At 40.1% G+C, this 18,364-nt stretch overlaps 1 protein-coding gene across 2 annotated transcripts in view; it reads left to right on the top strand.

Annotated features, from left to right (window-relative positions):
* The first annotated feature begins 316 nt into the window (after nt 1–316).
* The window catches only part of TM7SF3 (transmembrane 7 superfamily member 3), a 36,147-nt gene continuing 18,099 nt past the window's right edge, over nt 317–18,364 (top strand). Inside the window, exons 1-4 of one of the 2 annotated variants that reach the window (XM_055318723.1) lie at nt 317–513; nt 11,196–11,344; nt 15,081–15,231; nt 17,767–17,887. In XM_055318723.1, coding sequence (XP_055174698.1) covers nt 414–513; nt 11,196–11,344; nt 15,081–15,231; nt 17,767–17,887 — 521 coding nt within the window. In that variant the 5' untranslated portion in view covers nt 317–413. Of the gene's footprint in view, nt 514–3,412; nt 3,535–11,195; nt 11,345–15,080; nt 15,232–17,766; nt 17,888–18,364 lie in introns of those variants that run through there. The other variant, XM_055318724.1, reaches the window with a different exon arrangement.

Raw genomic sequence — 18,364 nt, 5'->3', positions numbered from 1 at the left:
TTTCGTAAGTGGTAAAGGTACAAAAGTGAGAAGTGGAGGTTACATCACAGAACTTCCTGGGGTCCCTCGCCCCCCCCCCCCCCACCGACGCGCGCGGGCCCGCGAAGACTCCGGGCGGCGCGGCGCTCAGCGAACCCGCGGGGCCGCCGGGAGGAGGCGCGCGCGGGCTGGAGCCGCTCCCGGGTGCTCCCCGGGGGCGCGGGCGGGAGGGGGGGGGGACCCGCGGCGGTGACGTAAAGGGGGCGGGGAGAGGCGCGGAGCCGGGCTGCGGGGTTCGGGCCGGAACAGGAAACCCCTGGGCGGGCGCTGCGGGGCGGGCAGGTGTGCGGCGGGTGCGCCTGGCCAGGGATGGGAGCCGGCGCGAGCGCCCCGGGCTAGCGCGGGCGAGGCTGCGGGGCCGGGCGCTGGCTGCCATGGGGCTCCTTCGGCTGCTGGTGCTGGCGGTGCTGGCGGTGCTGGCGTCCGAGCCCGGCGTGGCCGGTGGCGCCGAGACCGTCGGGAATGCCAGCGAGGGTAAGGTTAGGGACGCCGCGCCTGTGCAGCCTCACGTTAGGCTTGCGTTTCTGGCGAGGTCGCGGGCCCCCTCGCGAGCCGTGCGTCTCGCGGGGCAGGTGGTGAGTTCGGATCCGGCGGGACTGGATCAAGGTCCTTTCCTGCTGTAGGAAACTCTCATTGCTCAGGAGGCCTCTCCGTCAGCCTCCTAATTTAGGCTGAGGAGTTGGGAAAGGTTAAGGAACTCTCCAGTGCAGGCACGTTTTTAATCTCTCTTAGGTAGCAGCCATGTGTTTGTAGGTTGAATTTAATGCATTAAAACACCCGTTTGGGGGCAGCCCGGTTGGCTCAGCGGTTTAGCACTGCCTTCGGCCCAGGTTGTGATCCTGGAGACCCGGGATCGAGTCCCACATCGGGCTCCCTGCATGGAGCCTGCTTCTCCCTCTGCCTCTCTCTCTCTCTCTCTCTCTCTCTCTCTCTCTCTGTCTCTCTCTCGCTCTGTCTCTCTCTCGCTCTGTGTCTCTCATGAATAAATGAATAAAATCTTAAAAAAAATAAAACACCCTTTTGCTCTCAACTGGTATATCTGAGACTCAACAGTGAGGCTCGGTGCAGAACTAAGGACTTTATTAATAATGTTCCTCCAAACTGCTGCGGTTCTTTACGCTCCAGAATCTAGATGCTTTTCAAATTGGTTAAATGCTCTACGGAGTTTGAAAGGAAAAGTGAACCCAGAATGGGACTTTGGATAGTATAGGTCATGTGCTCGGTGAATGCGTTTTACTAATAGCTCGTGATTTGTTAATATAAACCGTAAAGAAGCAATAATTGTGCTAGGCTGATGATAATCATGTGCTTTTCCATGAGGTTAATCACGTTCGTTTTGAGCTTAAGAGTCCAGTTGTAGTTCTGAACCAATGTATTTTCTGAATAATGTGGTTGTGTTCCTAACTGCTCATCTGAGAAAAGCTCTTGTGCAAACTGAATCGTAGAATCATTGCCCAGGACTTAAGGCTGAAAAGGGCAGTTATATATTTGCAGAAAAATAGCCTCGATAGTAATAGGGCACTGACATTTCACTGTGTGCAATAACTGCCAGGTGCTTTCCCTGGCATTGTTATCTAATCCTCACAACTCTAGGAGAGGATTATCCTCCTCACTTGCCAGAGGATGAAGCTGAGGCCCTAGATGATGCTCATTACATGGGTGAACTGTTAATAGGGGCACAGAGGATATTTGAACCCAAGTGTGTGTTGCTGCAATTTTAATTTTCATAGTCCTTCCACTTAAAGCTGCTCTCCAATAAGAATATTTTACTTAGTATGGTGTGTTACACTTAATTCTGTGAATTCTCACTCCTCAAAATAGCCTTATGAGGGAGGTAATGGTGATGCTATTCTCATTTTATTTTTTAAAGATCAGAGCATGAGCGAGTGAGCGTGAAGGGGGAGGGGCAGAGGGAGAGAGGAAGAGAGAATCCCGAGCATGTTCCCTACTGAGATCATGACCTGAGCAGAAACCAAGAGTAGGGCACTCAGCAGACTGAGCCTCCCAGGCACCCTGCTATCTCCATTGAAACTGGTGATGAATTTGAAAGGTTCAGTTTGTGGTTGATCATGGCTCTTGAGTCAGGAGGGCTGTGAGCCACATCTGTTCTAGTTCTGTACTTTTGTATTTAACATGTCATTCTGGTGCATTCGTATTCAGTACTTTACATGGAATTACATAGTAGTTGGAGTTGAGCAGAATATCATGTGGGCCTTCTAGTATTTGTATTATTGTGGGTAGTAAATTTAAGGTAGCAGGCCATTTGTGTGGTTCCTTGTAAGTGATCTCTTTTAAAAGTATGTGAAAGATAATGTGTACATTTCTGTTTCCTTTTAGCTTTTAGGGTTAATGAAAACTCATAAGATATAAATGGGAAATGAGGAGGCCAACTGAATGCCAGCCAACTTAAGTATCTGAACTGCTTTTGTTTTTAATAGTTGATCTGAAGAGAATTATGAAGACTTAATTTTCCCAGATCTAGAATTTGGTTTATCAAAGCATAAACAGGTAAATTTTAGTAAAAACAAAACAAAAATGCCAAAATAAAGCTGGATAATTTTAAGGTTCAAGTTTAGGATCTGATTGGGAAAGATTAGGTTTGGGCAGCTCTTTTTAGAAAGAAATTATTGGAAAGAAAAATGACTCTGGGTAGGAATGGAGGAAGGGTATGAAAAATACCTGAGAGTGCCTGGCTATGGGTCAGATGGCAAAAAATATCTTTGGCAGAAAAAGCAGAGCCATTGTTTTGTAGAGGAGAAGCCACAGCCTCAGTGCTATGTCTCCATGTTAGCCATTTGTCTGCAATATCATTTGATGTGCTTTTTCCTTCCCACTCACAAAGTCATAAGATCTAATTATGCCTCATAAAGTGAATCCCTTTCCAGATGGCCTGTTAACTTCTTCAGGATATATTTTGGATACATGTCTTCTCTTGCTGTGTCTGTTTTTATAAGTTGAAATTAAGTGCACATAGCCAGACTATACTGTTAAAGTCTTGATCTTTAATATTTTTCCTTGTTGCTCCATGGAAGTCTCTTTCTCGTTATGATGTTTATGATGGACATACTGGGCATGTATTATCCTTTTCTTTTTTCTAGTTTATCTGTAGGGCCATATGGAATGCCTGACTTCTTTTTTTTAATAAGGAGATGAGTCTCTGAAGTCCTGGAAAGCTAAAGGAAGTTAATAATGCTACTTTATTGTGTAGCATTGGACAGTTAAGAATTTTTTTTTCCTATTTTATATTTCAACAGCCAAATGACGTATGAAGTACATGACCTCCATTTCACCTGAGGAGACTGAGGCCCAGAGGTCATAAAGTTCAACCATCATTCACCAGACCTTTTCTATGTGGCAGCTGTGTGACTGGTACTGTACTAGACACCAGTGTGTCAAATATAACAAAGCCCTGCATAGCCAAGAGTCAAACCACAACTGGTTTGGTGAATATGCAATCTTCTATAAAAATTGTGAAGTGGCTAATAGACTGCCAAGGTAATTGCCAAAGGATTTTCACACGGAAGTTAGGTTAAGGATGACCAAGAATAGGAAAAAATATATTTATGCTTTCCTAATTCATCAAACATTGTGTTAGGAATTCTCAGACCTGACTGAACATTAGAATCACCTGAAGAACTTTTTAAAAAGGCAAGTTGGTGAAGAGACAACTAGAAATTGAAATTTAAAAGAGAAAAAGAGAAATCTATTTTCTAAACATAGAATATTTAGGAGTAATTATAATGGACTATGTAAAGATTTCTACAGAAAAAAAACACACATTCTTGAGATAAATTGAGAAGCTAAATAAGCAGAAGTTTATTTCAGAGTCATAAATTAGAAAATTAGACTAATAACATAAATTAGAAAATGTTATGTTATAAAGATATCATTTCTCCCTAAAATAATACTTTCATTGCCATCCCAGTCAGATTCCTGGCAGCTTTGTGTGTGTGTGTGTGTGTGTGTGTGTGTGTGTGTGTGTAAATTGACAAGCTGCTTTCTAAAATATATATGGAAATGAAAACTGGCTAAAATAGTCAAGACAGTCTTGAAGAGAAAACAAATTTGGGGCAGAAATGAAGACAATGTAATATTGGTGTTAGGTTAAATGAATATACCACTGGATTACAATTAAGATTCCAGAAACAAACCAACACATGGTCACTTATGTGACAACTGGAATTGCAGAGTAGAAGGGAAATGGTGGTATTTTCAATAAAGGCTGCTGTGTCAACTGGATATACATATGGAAACATGAGCCTTGACCCCCTGTCTCATACCCTATATGAAAACCAACTTTAGATTGATTTTAAACTTAAATGTCTAAAGTAAAACAAAGGTCTAGAAAGTTAACATGGGGAATGTGTTCTTATGATCTTAGAATATGTTGGCAAAGATTGGGTTAGAATGACACAAAAAGGACTAAGCATAAAAGAAAAAACTCAAGAAATTTGACTACATTAAAATGAAAACTTCTGTTAAAGGTAACGAGAGAGGGAAAAGATGAGCTACAAGAATGGGAGAAGATTTAAGGACAGAATGCTCACATCCATGATGTATAAAGAACTAAAATTCAGGACGGTCTGTGTTTAGAGTGGGCCAAAATCTTGAACATAGACCCTTTTACCAGGAAAGTATCCAAGTAGCCAATAAACAAAACAAGATATTCTTAACATCTTTAATAATTAGGGAGATGCAAATTGAAATCACAGTGAGATACTATTATGCACCCAACAGAGACACTGATGATACCAAGTGTTGGTGAGATAGTTGGGCAGCTGGAATACTTTTTCATGAGTTAATAGGTGTGTAAACTGGCAAAACCATGTGGGGATAAATAACTGTTAGGCAGTATCTCCTAAAGCAGAACGTAAGTATACCCTGTTACCTGATGGTTCTACTCTTGGCTTCTGTCCAAAAGAAGTGTGTACATATGCTCGCCAAAAGACATGTACAAAAAAAAAATTTGGAGTTATTCATAATAACTTCAAACTAGAAGTAATCCAAATGTTGATTAACAGAAGAATAGATAAATTGTGGTATATTCCTTTTATGAAGTATGCAGCTGTAAAGATGAATAAGTCATGGTGATAGTAGCTTGGATGAATTTCACAGGGTGATACTGATTTTTAAAAAGCTAAATACAAAAGAATTCATCCGGGCAGCCCGGGTGGCTCAGCGGTTTGGCAGCTGCCTTCGGCCCGGGGTGTGATCCTGGAGACCCAGGATCGAGTCCCATATTGGGCTCCCTGCATGGAGCCTGCTTCTCCCTCTGCCTGTGTCTCTGCCTCTTTCTCTCTCTCTGTGTGTGTGTCTTTCATGAATGGAGGAATAAAATCTTCAAAAAAAAAAAAAACAAGCAAACAAAAGAATTCATCCTGTATGATACCACTTAAATTTCATAAGTAGGCAAAGCCCATCGTTGAGGTTTGAAGTAAGGATTGTGGTGTCTCTAGGCAGGAGGGAATAATTAGTGATTGGAAAGGACCACAAAACCTCTAAAATGGTAGAATGTTCTTTCTTAACCTGACAGTGTATACTTTGTGCATTTCTCTGTATGAATGTTATTTCAGTAAATGTTTTTTAGCTGACACTTAGACCCTAATCCTTTGGATTTTTATTTAACCAGTTGGATAGGGACCCAGGCAGCAATAGTTTCTAAAAAGCATCTCCAGATGATTGTAATGTGCAGCCAAGGTGGATAATCACTGTATAAGAATTTCCTTCTAATAATGACACCGTATGCAGAGAGAGAGGCAGAGACATAGGCAGAAGGAGAAGCAGGTTCTCTGCACGGGAGCCTGAAGTGGGACTGGGTCCTAGGAACCCGAAATCACGCCCCCTGCAGAAGACATGCTCAACTGCTGAGCCACCCAGGCATCCCAATACCTTATAAGTTCTATAGAAAATTTGAAAAATAAGGAAATGTGAAAAAAAAAAAAGCATTTAAAATACACCCTAGGGCACCTAGGTGGCTCAGTCAGTTAAACATCTGCCTTCAGTTCAGGTCATTATCCCAGGGTCCTGGCATTGAGCCCCACATCTGGCTCCCTGCTCAGTGGGGAATCTCCCCCTGCTCATGCTCTCTGGAGCTCTTTCTCTCAAATAAATAAAAGCTTAAAAACAGTACACCCCCAGAGTCACCTGCTTTTAATACCCCTACGTACTTTGTCAAGTGATCAGATTTTTAAATCATGAATACAGTGTCTCTTTTATTATCTTCACATCTGTCACGTTCCTACTACAGGTATTTGATTGGGAAAGGGGGTTAGTGAGATGTCATCTTTCCTTAGCTTCTGAAAATCCAGGAAGTAATAAGGGAAAGTTGTAGCCAGGTGTTTTTCTTAAAGTCAGAAGCAGAGGCTGTAACTTAATGTTCTGGTCCTGATCATTATATATTTTCACATGGACTATTTGTTTTCATTTCTAATTTTCTTAATGAGAAAAAGACTTCTTAGGTACTCTAACCATTTAGGATCAAAAGTGATCTGTCACACTGTAACAGCAAAAACCTCATACAGGTTTTACCACCTGATAAATATATATGCTTTCTAGAAGACTCTTTCACAAAGACAACTATTTCTTATTTTTTATGCTGAAATGGTAACAGCCTATATGTTCCCCAGTAGGGGATTTGTTGAATAATTATGGTTACTTGCAGAATGGAATATTATATAATTTTTAAAATGGTAAAGCTTGAATTATTTCTGTTGATATGCAGAGATATCTAGGACCTGTTCAATGCGCAATAGCAAACGTATTTACATGTTTCCATGTATGTAGAAATACTCATTATGGTATCTGCCTAAGTCCTAAAAGATGTATACCAAACTGATAATAGTGATTATTTCTGCACAGTATATTTGCTGTAGGAAATAATTTTGTCTACATTTCTTTTTTGTAATAAAGGTTATATATTATCTGGAAAGATAGTACCATTTTAAGGGAAGAACAAAACAAGTGACAAAAGTATTAGGAGAGTGTTATTTTGTCTAGGGTGTGTTGCTATTCTTATAAATTTGAGATGAAGACTTGAAGTAGAATCTGTGTTTTAGGGACATTAAGAATGGAGTTTTTTTTTTTTTTTCAAAATGTGCATCTTCTTTCTGATAAGAACATCTCACCATCATTATAAAAATTTGATTAACAGTGAAATGTATATAGAAAAATCCCCTAAGCTATACTCACAGTGATACCTGCTTTCAATACTCCCCTACTTACCTTATCAGTTGTTTAATAATATATTTTAATTTGTGATTCTCTCCTTATTTTTTTAAGATTTTATTTATTTATTCATGAGAGACACAGAGAGAGGCAGAGACATAGGCAGAGGGAGAAGCAGGCTCCATGCAGGCAGCCTGATCTGTGGGACACAATCCTGGGACTCCAGGATCACACCCTGGGCAGAAGGCAGACACCCAACCGCTGAGCCACCTAGGTGTTCCACCTCACTGTCTTTTTATTTTTTATTTATTTTTTAAAGATCTTATTTATTCATGAGAGATACTGAGAGAGAGAGAGAGAATGAGAGAGAGGCAGAGACACAGGCAGAGGGAGAAGCAGGCTCCAGGCAGGGAGCCCGACATGGGACTCGATCCCAGGTCTTCAGGATCACACCCTGAGTGGAAGGCAGACACTAAACCGCTGAGCCACCCAGGGATCTCTCTTACTGTCTTTTTAAAATGCTGTACGTTTTGGTGCTCAAAGTATTTCTGATTTGCGATTTATTTTCACAACCCTGTGTGATAGGTTAAGGAAAGGTTAAGAAAATCTTTACACCAAGACTCTGCTAGTTGATAACTTTAATCTCTTCCAGGACCTTTTTTTTTTTTTTTAAAGATTTAATTAATTTATTCATGAGAGATACAGAGAGGCAGAGACACAGGCAGAGGAAGAAGCAGGCTCCGCGCAGGGAGCCTGATGCAGGACTCAATCCCAGGGCTCCGGGATCACAAAGGCAGATGCTCAACAGCTGAGCCACCCAGTATCGCTGTTTCAGAGCCTTTAAAGCTTTTGGGTACAGTTATGATTTAAGGCCTGTGTAATGGGAGACAAACATACAGATTACCTGAACAGTTTCTAAGGTATACTTAAGGGCAAATTTAGTGAGAATTACAGAAACCTTGGATAACATTTATGAATTTACCCGTCCCAGTTTTGATCACAGTACCCAATAGGCAGAACAGGTACTTCATAGATATATGTCAAATAGAGAAAAGGAGGAAAGAAGGGGAAAAAAAGAAAAATGAAAGACTGAAAATGTAACTAGAAAAGGCAGCTGGTAAATGAACTGAGTGCCTTACTTGAAGCTAATATTATATTGTATGGGATCCCTGGGTAGCTCAGTGGTTTGGCACCTGCCTTCCGCCCAGAGTGTGGTCTTGTAGTCCTGGGATCGAGTCCCATATTGGGCTCCCTGCATGGAGCCTGCTTCTCCCTCTGCCTGTGTCTCTGCCTCTCTCTGTGTCTCTCATGAATAAATAAATAAAATCTTTTAAAAAAATATTATTATACTGTATGTTAACTACATTGGAATTTTTAAAAAAAGCAAAATAAAATATTAGTTGGGTGCTTTGAACAGTTAAAAAGGATGGAAATCCAGATAGTTCCTAGGAAAACAAACATACTACTCTTAGTTTGACAGACTAGAATTTGTGGATATTTTTAAAAGACTTGGAAGACAGAAGATGGGACCAAAATAAATTATAATATGTGCTACATTTTTAGTGCCATTTCCTGAGACCCACTTAATTTTATGTATAATTTGATTTCCTAATAAAATAATCATGATGATGGGAAGGCCTGGAAAATATAAAAATGTTTTTCTTGTTTCCCTTTATAAGTAGGAAAAAAATCTCCCTCACATTTTCTAGACTTCCCTATCTAGATTCTATTAAATACTTCCTAATATTTTTATTTTACTCTGGCTAGAGTTTTGTTCTACATTAAACTTAAAATGTGTTTCTGCTTACATAAATAGGAAATATACCATCTTCATTTGTCATTGTTAGCACTATTAAAATTTTCCCTGGAGTTTTAGAAATAAACCATAGCCACCAGTAACTTTTTTTCTATCAATTATAAAAAAAATTATGAAGCTAATATAACAGCACAAGGTTTGGGGAATTTATACAGAATAACCTTTGATCTCAGGCTAGCATTATTTATATGTTCTGCTTGGCTTTCTTGGTTAGCCATTGTTGATAGTCCCCCCCCCCCTTTTTTTTTAAATCATCCAGCTGGAATACTTGCGTTTAAAAAAAAAAAAGAGTATTGAAAATTAGCCTATTTGGGAAATAGTACATAAAAGTGAGTTTGAAATTGTTTAATGTTTGGAGTGTTTTCCTTTACCACCCACTGACTCTTAATTTCTTTCTAAAATAAAACGACAATAGTTCCACAATGGGACTCTGGTGACTTATAATTTACCTCATTAACTCTGTTTCATCTTTATTAAATTTAAGTCTTTTTTTCTATTTGTAGAGTTGAAATACCCACCCCTCCTCCTGACTGCTTATGTAATGACTGGGAGCTCCTCTGCTATTTTTGCGGAGAGATGCTGACTATAGGGTAGAGGATGGGATGGGCGTCCAGGACCACACAAGTAAAATCAACCTGTTTAGTGGAATGTTTGAGAATTAGGTTGATGAAAGAAAGAACCAGGTGCAGCTAGCAGAAGGACACAGTGAGTGGATGAGTGAAACACAAGGGGAGGCAAGACAACAAGACAAATGAGGAAGGCCTACGTGAGGTGCTGCAAAACTAGTGTGGACTCGGCTACTGGGTAGCTCAGTGGTGAGCATCTGCTTTTGGCTCAGGGCGTGATCCCAGGGTCATGGGATGAGTCCCGCATTGGGCTCCTCTCGGGGAGCCTGCTCTGTCTCTGCCTCTCTCTCTGTGTGTCTCTCATGAATAAATAAATTAAATCCTTAAAAAAAATTATAAAATAGTGTGGACTCTGAACTTGGTCCTTAAACAAAAAGCTCCTTTTTCCAGAATGCCTGTGGTTCATGACTGTATGTAAAGTACCTAGTATGGGCACTCAAGAGATTTTTGTCAGTGTTGATGGCACCTTAACTTTGCAAGCTAGGCAAGATAGTCCCATTTGACAAATGAAGAAATTGAGCTTTAAGGGAATTAAATAACCTGCCTAAAATAGCACAGCTAGTAATTGGTGGGATAAAATTGAAGCACCCTGTATCTCTATGGCCTGGGCTGACTTCAGAATTTACTAGATCAAGTTCTGTTTTTAATTAGAGTGTACTCACAATTTTTAGTACTTCCTTGGGGTTGTTAAATCCTGAAATTCAGGGCCTCTCTTTTTGTTTGTTTTTATTTTTTTAAAAGATTTTATTTATTTATTCATGAGAGACACACACAGAGAGGCAGAGACACAGGCAGAGGGAGAAGCAGGTTCCATGCAGGAACCCGATGTGAGACTCGATCCCAGGACTCCAGGATCACGCCCTGGGCCAAAGGCAGGCACTAAACTGCTGAGCCACCCAGGCATCCTGCGTTTGTTTGCTTTTAAATATTTTTTTTTTTTTATTTGAGAGAGACCATGGAGAGAGGGGCAGAGGGAGCAGGAGAAGCAGACTCCCTGCTGAGTGGGGAACCAGATGTGGGGCTCAGTCTCAGGACTCCGAGATCATGACCTGAGCCGAAAGAAGGCAGATGCTCAACTGACTGAGCCACCAAGGCACTTCTGTTTTGTCTTTTTTTAATAATAAAAAAAAAAATTGTAAGTAAACTCTAAGCCATATTTGGGACTTGAACTCACGACGCTGAGACCAAGAGTCACATGCTTTACTGACTGAGCCAGCCGGGCACTGCCCCTGGGTCTGTTTTGAATGGAATTGTTATGGCTGCTTGCAGTGGGGAATGTTTCTGGCATCTTGGACATCTTGAGCACTTTAAGTATTGTTTGCATCTTTTGAAATGCTTTTCTTACATTTTTAGTGCTCTATTCCACTATTTACTGGCTGCTTCCCCTCCTTAAGCTTAATTGTCCTCATCAGTAAAGTAAGGGCAGTAATAATACATATCTCCCCAGGTTTTTCTGAGGATTAAATTAGCACACGTACGCTGTGTCTGTGATTTCTACAAATTGATATTACAAGCACAAATGTTACAGTGAAATGTTTCTCCCATTACAGGTGTTCTTGAATTTTCCATAGGGAAGTTTAGATACTTCGAGCTCAACAGGCCAGAGGACGCCATTTTGCGTCATATTTCAAGCAATGTCTCTTTTGTTATTTTCCAAATACACTCACAATATCAGAATACAACAGTTTCTTTCTCTCACGTAAGTATGAAAAATTATTTCTGTAAACACCAGTTCCATGTTTTGGGATCTTGTATTTAGTAGAAACATTTTCAATTTGATGCGTCTTTATGTTTGACATTATGTCCTTAAAAGAAAAAAAGTCAAGATTGGATCCTGTCAAGGTAGTGGTTTAGACTGGCTAAGAGGTAAATGTCTAAGACCTTTCTTGAGTGTGGTGACCTCTTACTTAAAGAAGGGGTGAGAGAGTGCTGAATCTGGAGGGAAAGTAGCCTCTACCAAATTCTCCTGGCTGCAGTTAAGTTTTAAGCTTATGATTTTTATCTTGTTTTCTTACTCTGCTGGGTCCTTAATGATTTTTACCTCTGAATATTATTTATTGGGTTTCCATCATTGTTCAGCCATATAGTATTTACTAAGTTTACTAAGACCCTTGCAGGATCACCTTTATTTGTGAAGTCTCATGGAAACAAAAGAAGCCCAAAATTCAGGTCGTTTAGCCCTGTGCTCAGCCTCCTGTGTTTAAGACTCTATTTTATTTTATTTTTTTAAGATTTTATTTATTTATTCAAGAGAGACAGAGAGAGAGAGAGAGGCAGAGACACAGGCAGAGGAAGAAGCAGGCTCCACACAGGGAGCCTGACGTGACTTGATCCTGGGTCTCCAGGATCACGCCCTGGGCTGAAGGCAACTCTAAACCGCTGAGCCACCTGGGCTGCCCAAGATTCTTATTTTAGAGATCATCACTAACCCCTTCAACCTCAACCTCACCTTTGGGAAGTTTTTCAGATGCCCTGGATTAGCTTAACCCATTAAGAATCTGCCATTTATAGTAACCTTTTATAAATCTATTTATATTCGGCCTATATGACCCCTTAGACTAATAAATGAATTTCACTCTGTATGAAGTCATGCTGCTCTTTATTTGTCCTCGGCCTATTTTGTTATAAGCCTGTCTTTTAATACTCTGGAATTTGCTAAACAAAGCAATTCATATTGCTTAGTCTTAGTCCAATTCATATATATTCTTTTTTTTTTTTAAGATTTTATTTATTTATTCATGAGAGACACAGAGAGAGAGAGAAAGGCAGAGACACAGGCAGAGGGAGAGACAGGCTCCACATAGGGAGCCCAATGCAGGATTCAATCCCGGGGCTCCAGAATCACGCCCTAGGCTGAAGGCAGGTGCTAAACCACTGAGCCATCCAGGGATCCCCCAATTCATATATATTCTATAGGCATTGGTCATATTATCTTTCAAACTAAATGTTTTGCATGTTTTTATTCTTGCCTTCCTGCGCCTACCATGAATTTTGAAATTGTGTGTTTGGTAATTTAATAGACTAGAAATGGAAGAGTTTGATCAAGGAAGAGGAAGGAATGCATTTTGTTAATTTCAAGAGTTAACAGTGTTTATGACCCCCACTCAGATTTTGTCTGAGTTCTTTGCAGCCTGAGCAGAAATCAAAGCATGTTAAATATCTTTTTTAGAAGGAAAAACCATGCTAGTTTCTCAGGGAAGCCAACCTTTTTTTCTAGCACTAAATCTAGAAAGAAACTTGCTATTCATGCCCTTACATAGAAGACCTAATAAAATGCTATACAGATGATTACCTTCAGAACATCACAGGGAAGACAGCATTTGAAGGAAGAGAAAGGATTGGAAAAAAGGCATTTATATTTTTTGCATGCCTACTAGGGGCTGCAAGGTTAGTGGTTCTTAAGCTCTCCTGGGGCCATAGACTTTGAATCTGCTAAAATTGGAAACTCTACACCCATCACACTGTATGGATACATTTGTATAATTTCATGGAGACCTCTGGAAACTCATTGAGCGTGTGGAGCTTCTAGTTAGCATTTAGTTTTCCATATAATTAATTTAATTCTTAACAACAGTTCAACAAAGTACTTAAAATGCATGTTTTTACATTGGAGGAAACAGAGCTTGGTATGTTGACAAAACTACTGTGACTGAAGTGGCCTGAGTGAACAGCATGTTGGGCCTCACTTTTCATGCAAGGCGGATCTTAGTTATCCCGAATTATAATAATGTTCCTTTCTTGGGCTGCCCTTACTTCTCACTGTATTTATACTACTGAGAAGAAGATGACCAGAATTGCACATAGATCTAGAAATGAGTGGTCTATGTGAAGAGAGCAGTTCCTGTTTCTTCTACCCTTCTGGAAGAAGCATGGCACTTTGGTTTTTTGGGTCATCATAGCACTTGGTTCTTTGAAACTGTTGACACTGCACTGGGTCATTTAGTATTTGAATCATTTTCCCTTACGCTTGTCAAATTGAAGCCCATCTGGTGTTTTTTTCTTCCCGTTTCCTTAGCTTTAAGAAAACACTCTGAATCTACTATCTCTTAACTTAGTATTTTGTAATTCAAAAAGTTTTCCAAATGGATGGCATTAGGGGATGAAGGAGTGGAGGGGTGTGAGGGAGGATTAGAGAGGAGTGAGAAGAGACTAAGTTTGCTTACTATCCTGATTGTGATGATGGCTTCATAAGTGTCTGCGTATATCAAAACTTATCAAATGATATTCTGTATGTGTAATTTATATGTTGATTATAGCTCATTAAAAACAAAAACAAAAACAAAAAACCTTTCCAGAAGCTGAATTCTTTAGGGACAGGGATCATGTTTTTGCTTTCATTGTGATAAAGTTCTTTTTTTTTTTTACAAGTTTATTTTTTATAAGTTTATTTATATTTTAAAGATTTTATTTTTTGAGAAATGAGTGGTGGGGAGGGGCAGAGGGAGAGAGAGGGAGAAGCAGGAAGTCTGCTTCCTGCTCAGCAGGAAGCCTGATGCTGGGCTTGATCCCAGGACCTGGAGATTATGACCTGTGGGGAAGACGGATGGTTAAGCAACTGAGCCACCCAGGCGACCCCGTAGTGCTAAAGTTAATTTATATATTGGACTTACAAGATGGAGGCTGCCTCAGTGGCCTGGCCCAGTTCTTGGATCTATTTACACGTGAGTCAGCTTGCACTTATGGGTAACGCCTGTCAAGGAGATCTAACATGACAGTCACCTTCCTCCATCCTCCAACTCTGCTCTAGCTTGCTTAGCTCTAAGAGAATAGGACTGTCTTCCTTATAAGGAAATTCCTGACCTCCTAGCCAATCATCCCCTGTTTCTGTTTTGCTTCTTCTACACTATGAAACTTACTTTTTGCCTCAAATCCCTCAGGTACTTCTTCACTGCTTATAAGGTACTGTACTCCCCTAATCTTGTGTTGTTTTCCTTGAATAAAGGACACCAGATTCTTTACTGAATTGTTTTGTTATTTGACAGTCTTAGTTCTTGACATAGTAAATCTTAATTTGGGGAATTGAAAAACTTTGAAATTTCACTGTGCATCTGCTATTCCTATCAAGGGTCATATATTTAACTAGTTCTTCCATGTGTATGCATGGGTCCCTGCAGGTAGAGATGAAAAGAATTCTTTATAAGGAAGGTCTTTTTTTCTTCCTTCTTGTTTTGAGAAGGTTTGGAATAGGACATGCATAGTAGATCCAGCTTGGAATTTTTTTTTAAAGATTTTATTTATTCATGAGAGACACACACAGAGAGAGAGAGAGAGGCAGAGACATAGGCAGAGGGAGAAGTAGGCTTCACGCAGGGAGCCCGATGTGGGACTCGATCCCGGGTCTCCAGGATCACGCCCTGGGCTGAAGGCAGCACTAAATGGTTGAGATATTTTGCTCAACTCCCTATTCATGATGACTCTTTTCTATCTTATTGCAGACTCTCCTTCCCAATACTTCAGGAACAGGCACTGACAAAGGACTGGTTTTCATTCTTAGACCAGAGGAAAGTATGTGCACTTGGTACTTGGAGACTTTAGATTCTAAGCCTGTCCAAAATGTGGCCATTCCACTCTCCTACTCTGAAAGAGGTAACCTTTCTGTCTTCAACTCCCTATTGACTCTCCAGAATGTGGAACTTATTCATGAAAATTCAGGGGAAAGTATAATCCTTTTAAAAGTGTTTATTGCAAGTATGATATACTGAATCAAAGATTTTAGCAGTGAGGGAGCCAAAGAATTGTGTGATGATTAAAAGTCCAGGTAGGGGTATAGGATAATGTAGTCCTTAATTCAAGAAAAATTTAAGGAGCCTTTGGAGAAGCAGTAACAGAAAGGCAAGAAACAGTACTTAACACTTTTAGCTGGTTATTCTAGGCAAAGGAAGGCATGGAAGAAGAATGGAGAGTATTTGGAGAATGGCAGAATGGTGGGTGTGGCTGAAGCCAGAGCATGAAGGGCCTTGTATATAATTTGAGGTTTGCATTCTACTCTGAAGGAGCATAAAGAGTTTTTAAGCGGAGGAATGGTATGCATTTCATCTGTCAGAAAGTTAACTCTAGAAGCAGTGTGGGGAGTGATTTGGAGAGGGCATAGCAAGGTTAAGACTCTGTGTACCTTTAAGGGCTCAGAGTGAGAAGGTGTTTGGGAGGTAGCACTGATGAGACACAATGGCCAATGATCATGGATTATACAAGGGAGGAGCGTAGGCTTCCCATTTGGGCTACTAGGAGATAGTGATGCAAAATAGGATTGAGATAGAGTTGTTGTGGTACTGGACAGTTTAGGCAGTTGGGATGGGGTAGATTGTGACTTCAAGACACCATGAATCTGAAATGCTCATAGGAAATCTGGATGGAAATGTGTAGTAGGGAGGGAGTTTAAGGGTGTGGAGTAGAGACCCGAGGTTAGATGTCCACCTGAAAGGTTCTGTGTAAAAACCATAGAAGTAAGTAAGATTGTCCAGGCATGTACTTAGAGATTTAAGGGGAAAAATAATAGCAGATGCTTTCATAGTGCCTACCCCGTTTCAGGCACTGTTTCTGGGCGATGCTAACTGCTGAGGAATAAGCATAACGCTACAGAGACAGGGAGGCAAAAGAAGAGCCCGAGATTCTGCTTTAAGTAAGGAGAGGTAAATAGCACATTGCAGAGGTCAAGGAAGTGATTGAAGGTGTCTGTATGATAGTGCAATGAAAAGTCAGCAGGGGCCTTTAGTGAGAATCATTTTAGTGGCACATGGGGATAAAAACTAGATTACAGTGATTGAGGAGTCAAGGTGAGGTGAGGAAATTTAGACTACTCTTACACAGTGTTCTGTGTTGCAAAGGGGAATGACCTGATAGAAAATCATAGACTGGGTTTTCATCAAGGACAGTGTACAAAGAAGTATTAGGAACAGTAGAGCTTCCATTACAATGCATATCATTTTCCCGGGTGTGGTAAAGATCTGTAAATGCAGGAAAAGGAGCGTATGAAAGAGGAGCAACATTGAAACATATGGACATTGAGTTTCTCGGTTCCAGATCTGGCTGGGGCAAGTCAGCCACCAGAATTCCAACAGTTGATAGAAACCAGGACCCACCTGTGGGAATGATTAGATGGGTGTATGAAGTTGAGACCTTGTAGATTTTTAAATTGGTTTACCTGGACCTATTCTTATTTTAGCCTTTCCACTTGAGTCCACTGTAGACAGTTGTTTGCATAGAATTGAGCTCATGTCAAGTGACTTTTTTGTTTTGTCATGTTTAAGGTCATGAATAGGATTCCTAATAAGAAGAGCTGTTTTAGCCACATTATTAATGTAAATGAAATACCTAAAATATGTATTTAATTAAATGTCCAAATGTTATTCCAATGCATGGTCATGGGGCTCTTTTGAGGTCTTTTTTATTTTTACTCTTTTATGTGTACACAAAGAGTCTTCCAGCTCTGAGGATGACACCATCTTTCTTCTTGTTGAAAGAAACATGTAAAAAGTGAACACCCCTTTCTTTACTACTCATGGAGTTCCTTTACTCCTTGGTAGTGTTTTTTCCCCCTCTATCCCTGTGTTCTTAAGCTCTTTTTATGAGATTATAGACCCCAAAATCTAATAAAAGCCTCTCTCCTTAAGAAATTCACACATTCAGCCTTTGACATACAATTTCAATGTTCATGAGATCCTCAAAGCCAGTTTTTGGTACCAGCTTAAGAATATCTATCTCTAGATCTTTTCAACTCTAGAGCAGGGATTGGCAAACACAGACCATGGGTCAAAGCCTGTTTTGTACTTAAAGTTTTATTAGAAACTGCCATGTTCCTTTGCTTACATATTGTCTATGGTTGCTTTCCTGCCCTGAGGGCAGGGTTGAGTAGTTGCCACAGAGAAACCATCAGGACTATGAAGCCTAAAACATTCACCATCTTTACAGAAAAGTCTTGCTGACCTCTATTGCAAAGCCCTTAACCTCGATTAACTTTTCCCTCTTTAACCTCAGTTCATGAGGTGGTAGTACAAAACCAGAAGCTCTATTATGTTTAACTTCTATATGGAAAGTTCTTATAAAAGTAGAGTTCTGTTTTTCTGAGTACCATTTGAATATATAAAAATTCTGTGTTGAATAACTTCCTTATTTTTCATCCAGATCCTGTCCCTGGAGGCTGTAATTTGGAGTTTGATTTAGATATTGATCCCAACATTTACTTGGAATATAATTTCTTTGACACAACTATTAAATTTGCCCCAGCAAACCTAGGCTATGCAAGGTATGTCTGTGTCCTATCTCCTAATACTGCTTTTAGGACATGCATGACTAACTGTTGTGTAGATTTGGTGAACTCTCAAAATCCATGGTTCTCTTTAGTAAAATGGGATTGTTTAATCTTTTTTGGAATGGAGGGAATTAAAGCATTGCAAAATACTTGAGCTGCCACTTACCAATAATACTGTCCCCCTCCATTCTTAGGAAGAGCGAGATGTTGACTCTCTATTGTGAGCTTAGAAGTACATTTAGTTTCGGTAAAGAGTTTTGAATATGGAAAGCATTTTGAAGCCATGAAGCACTCGTATATTTTTGTCAGGATTTTATTTTTTTAATTAAAACTCTGCCTTAGTTTCTCCTTTAATAGTAATGATAGCTGACATTGAGAAACATTTGAATGCTGTCTGTCATTCATCCATAGTGCTGAATGCTCTGTGTTCTTTAATTCTGGCAATTTTAGGAAGAAGGGGTGGTGCTTCTT

This window comes from Nyctereutes procyonoides, unplaced genomic scaffold (assembly GCF_905146905.1).
Source record: "Nyctereutes procyonoides isolate TBG_1078 unplaced genomic scaffold, NYPRO_anot_genome, whole genome shotgun sequence".
Lineage (NCBI taxonomy): Eukaryota > Metazoa > Chordata > Mammalia > Carnivora > Canidae > Nyctereutes > Nyctereutes procyonoides.
The sequence above is the reverse complement of the archived record's forward strand: the minus strand, read 5'-3'. Positions and strand labels throughout refer to the sequence as shown.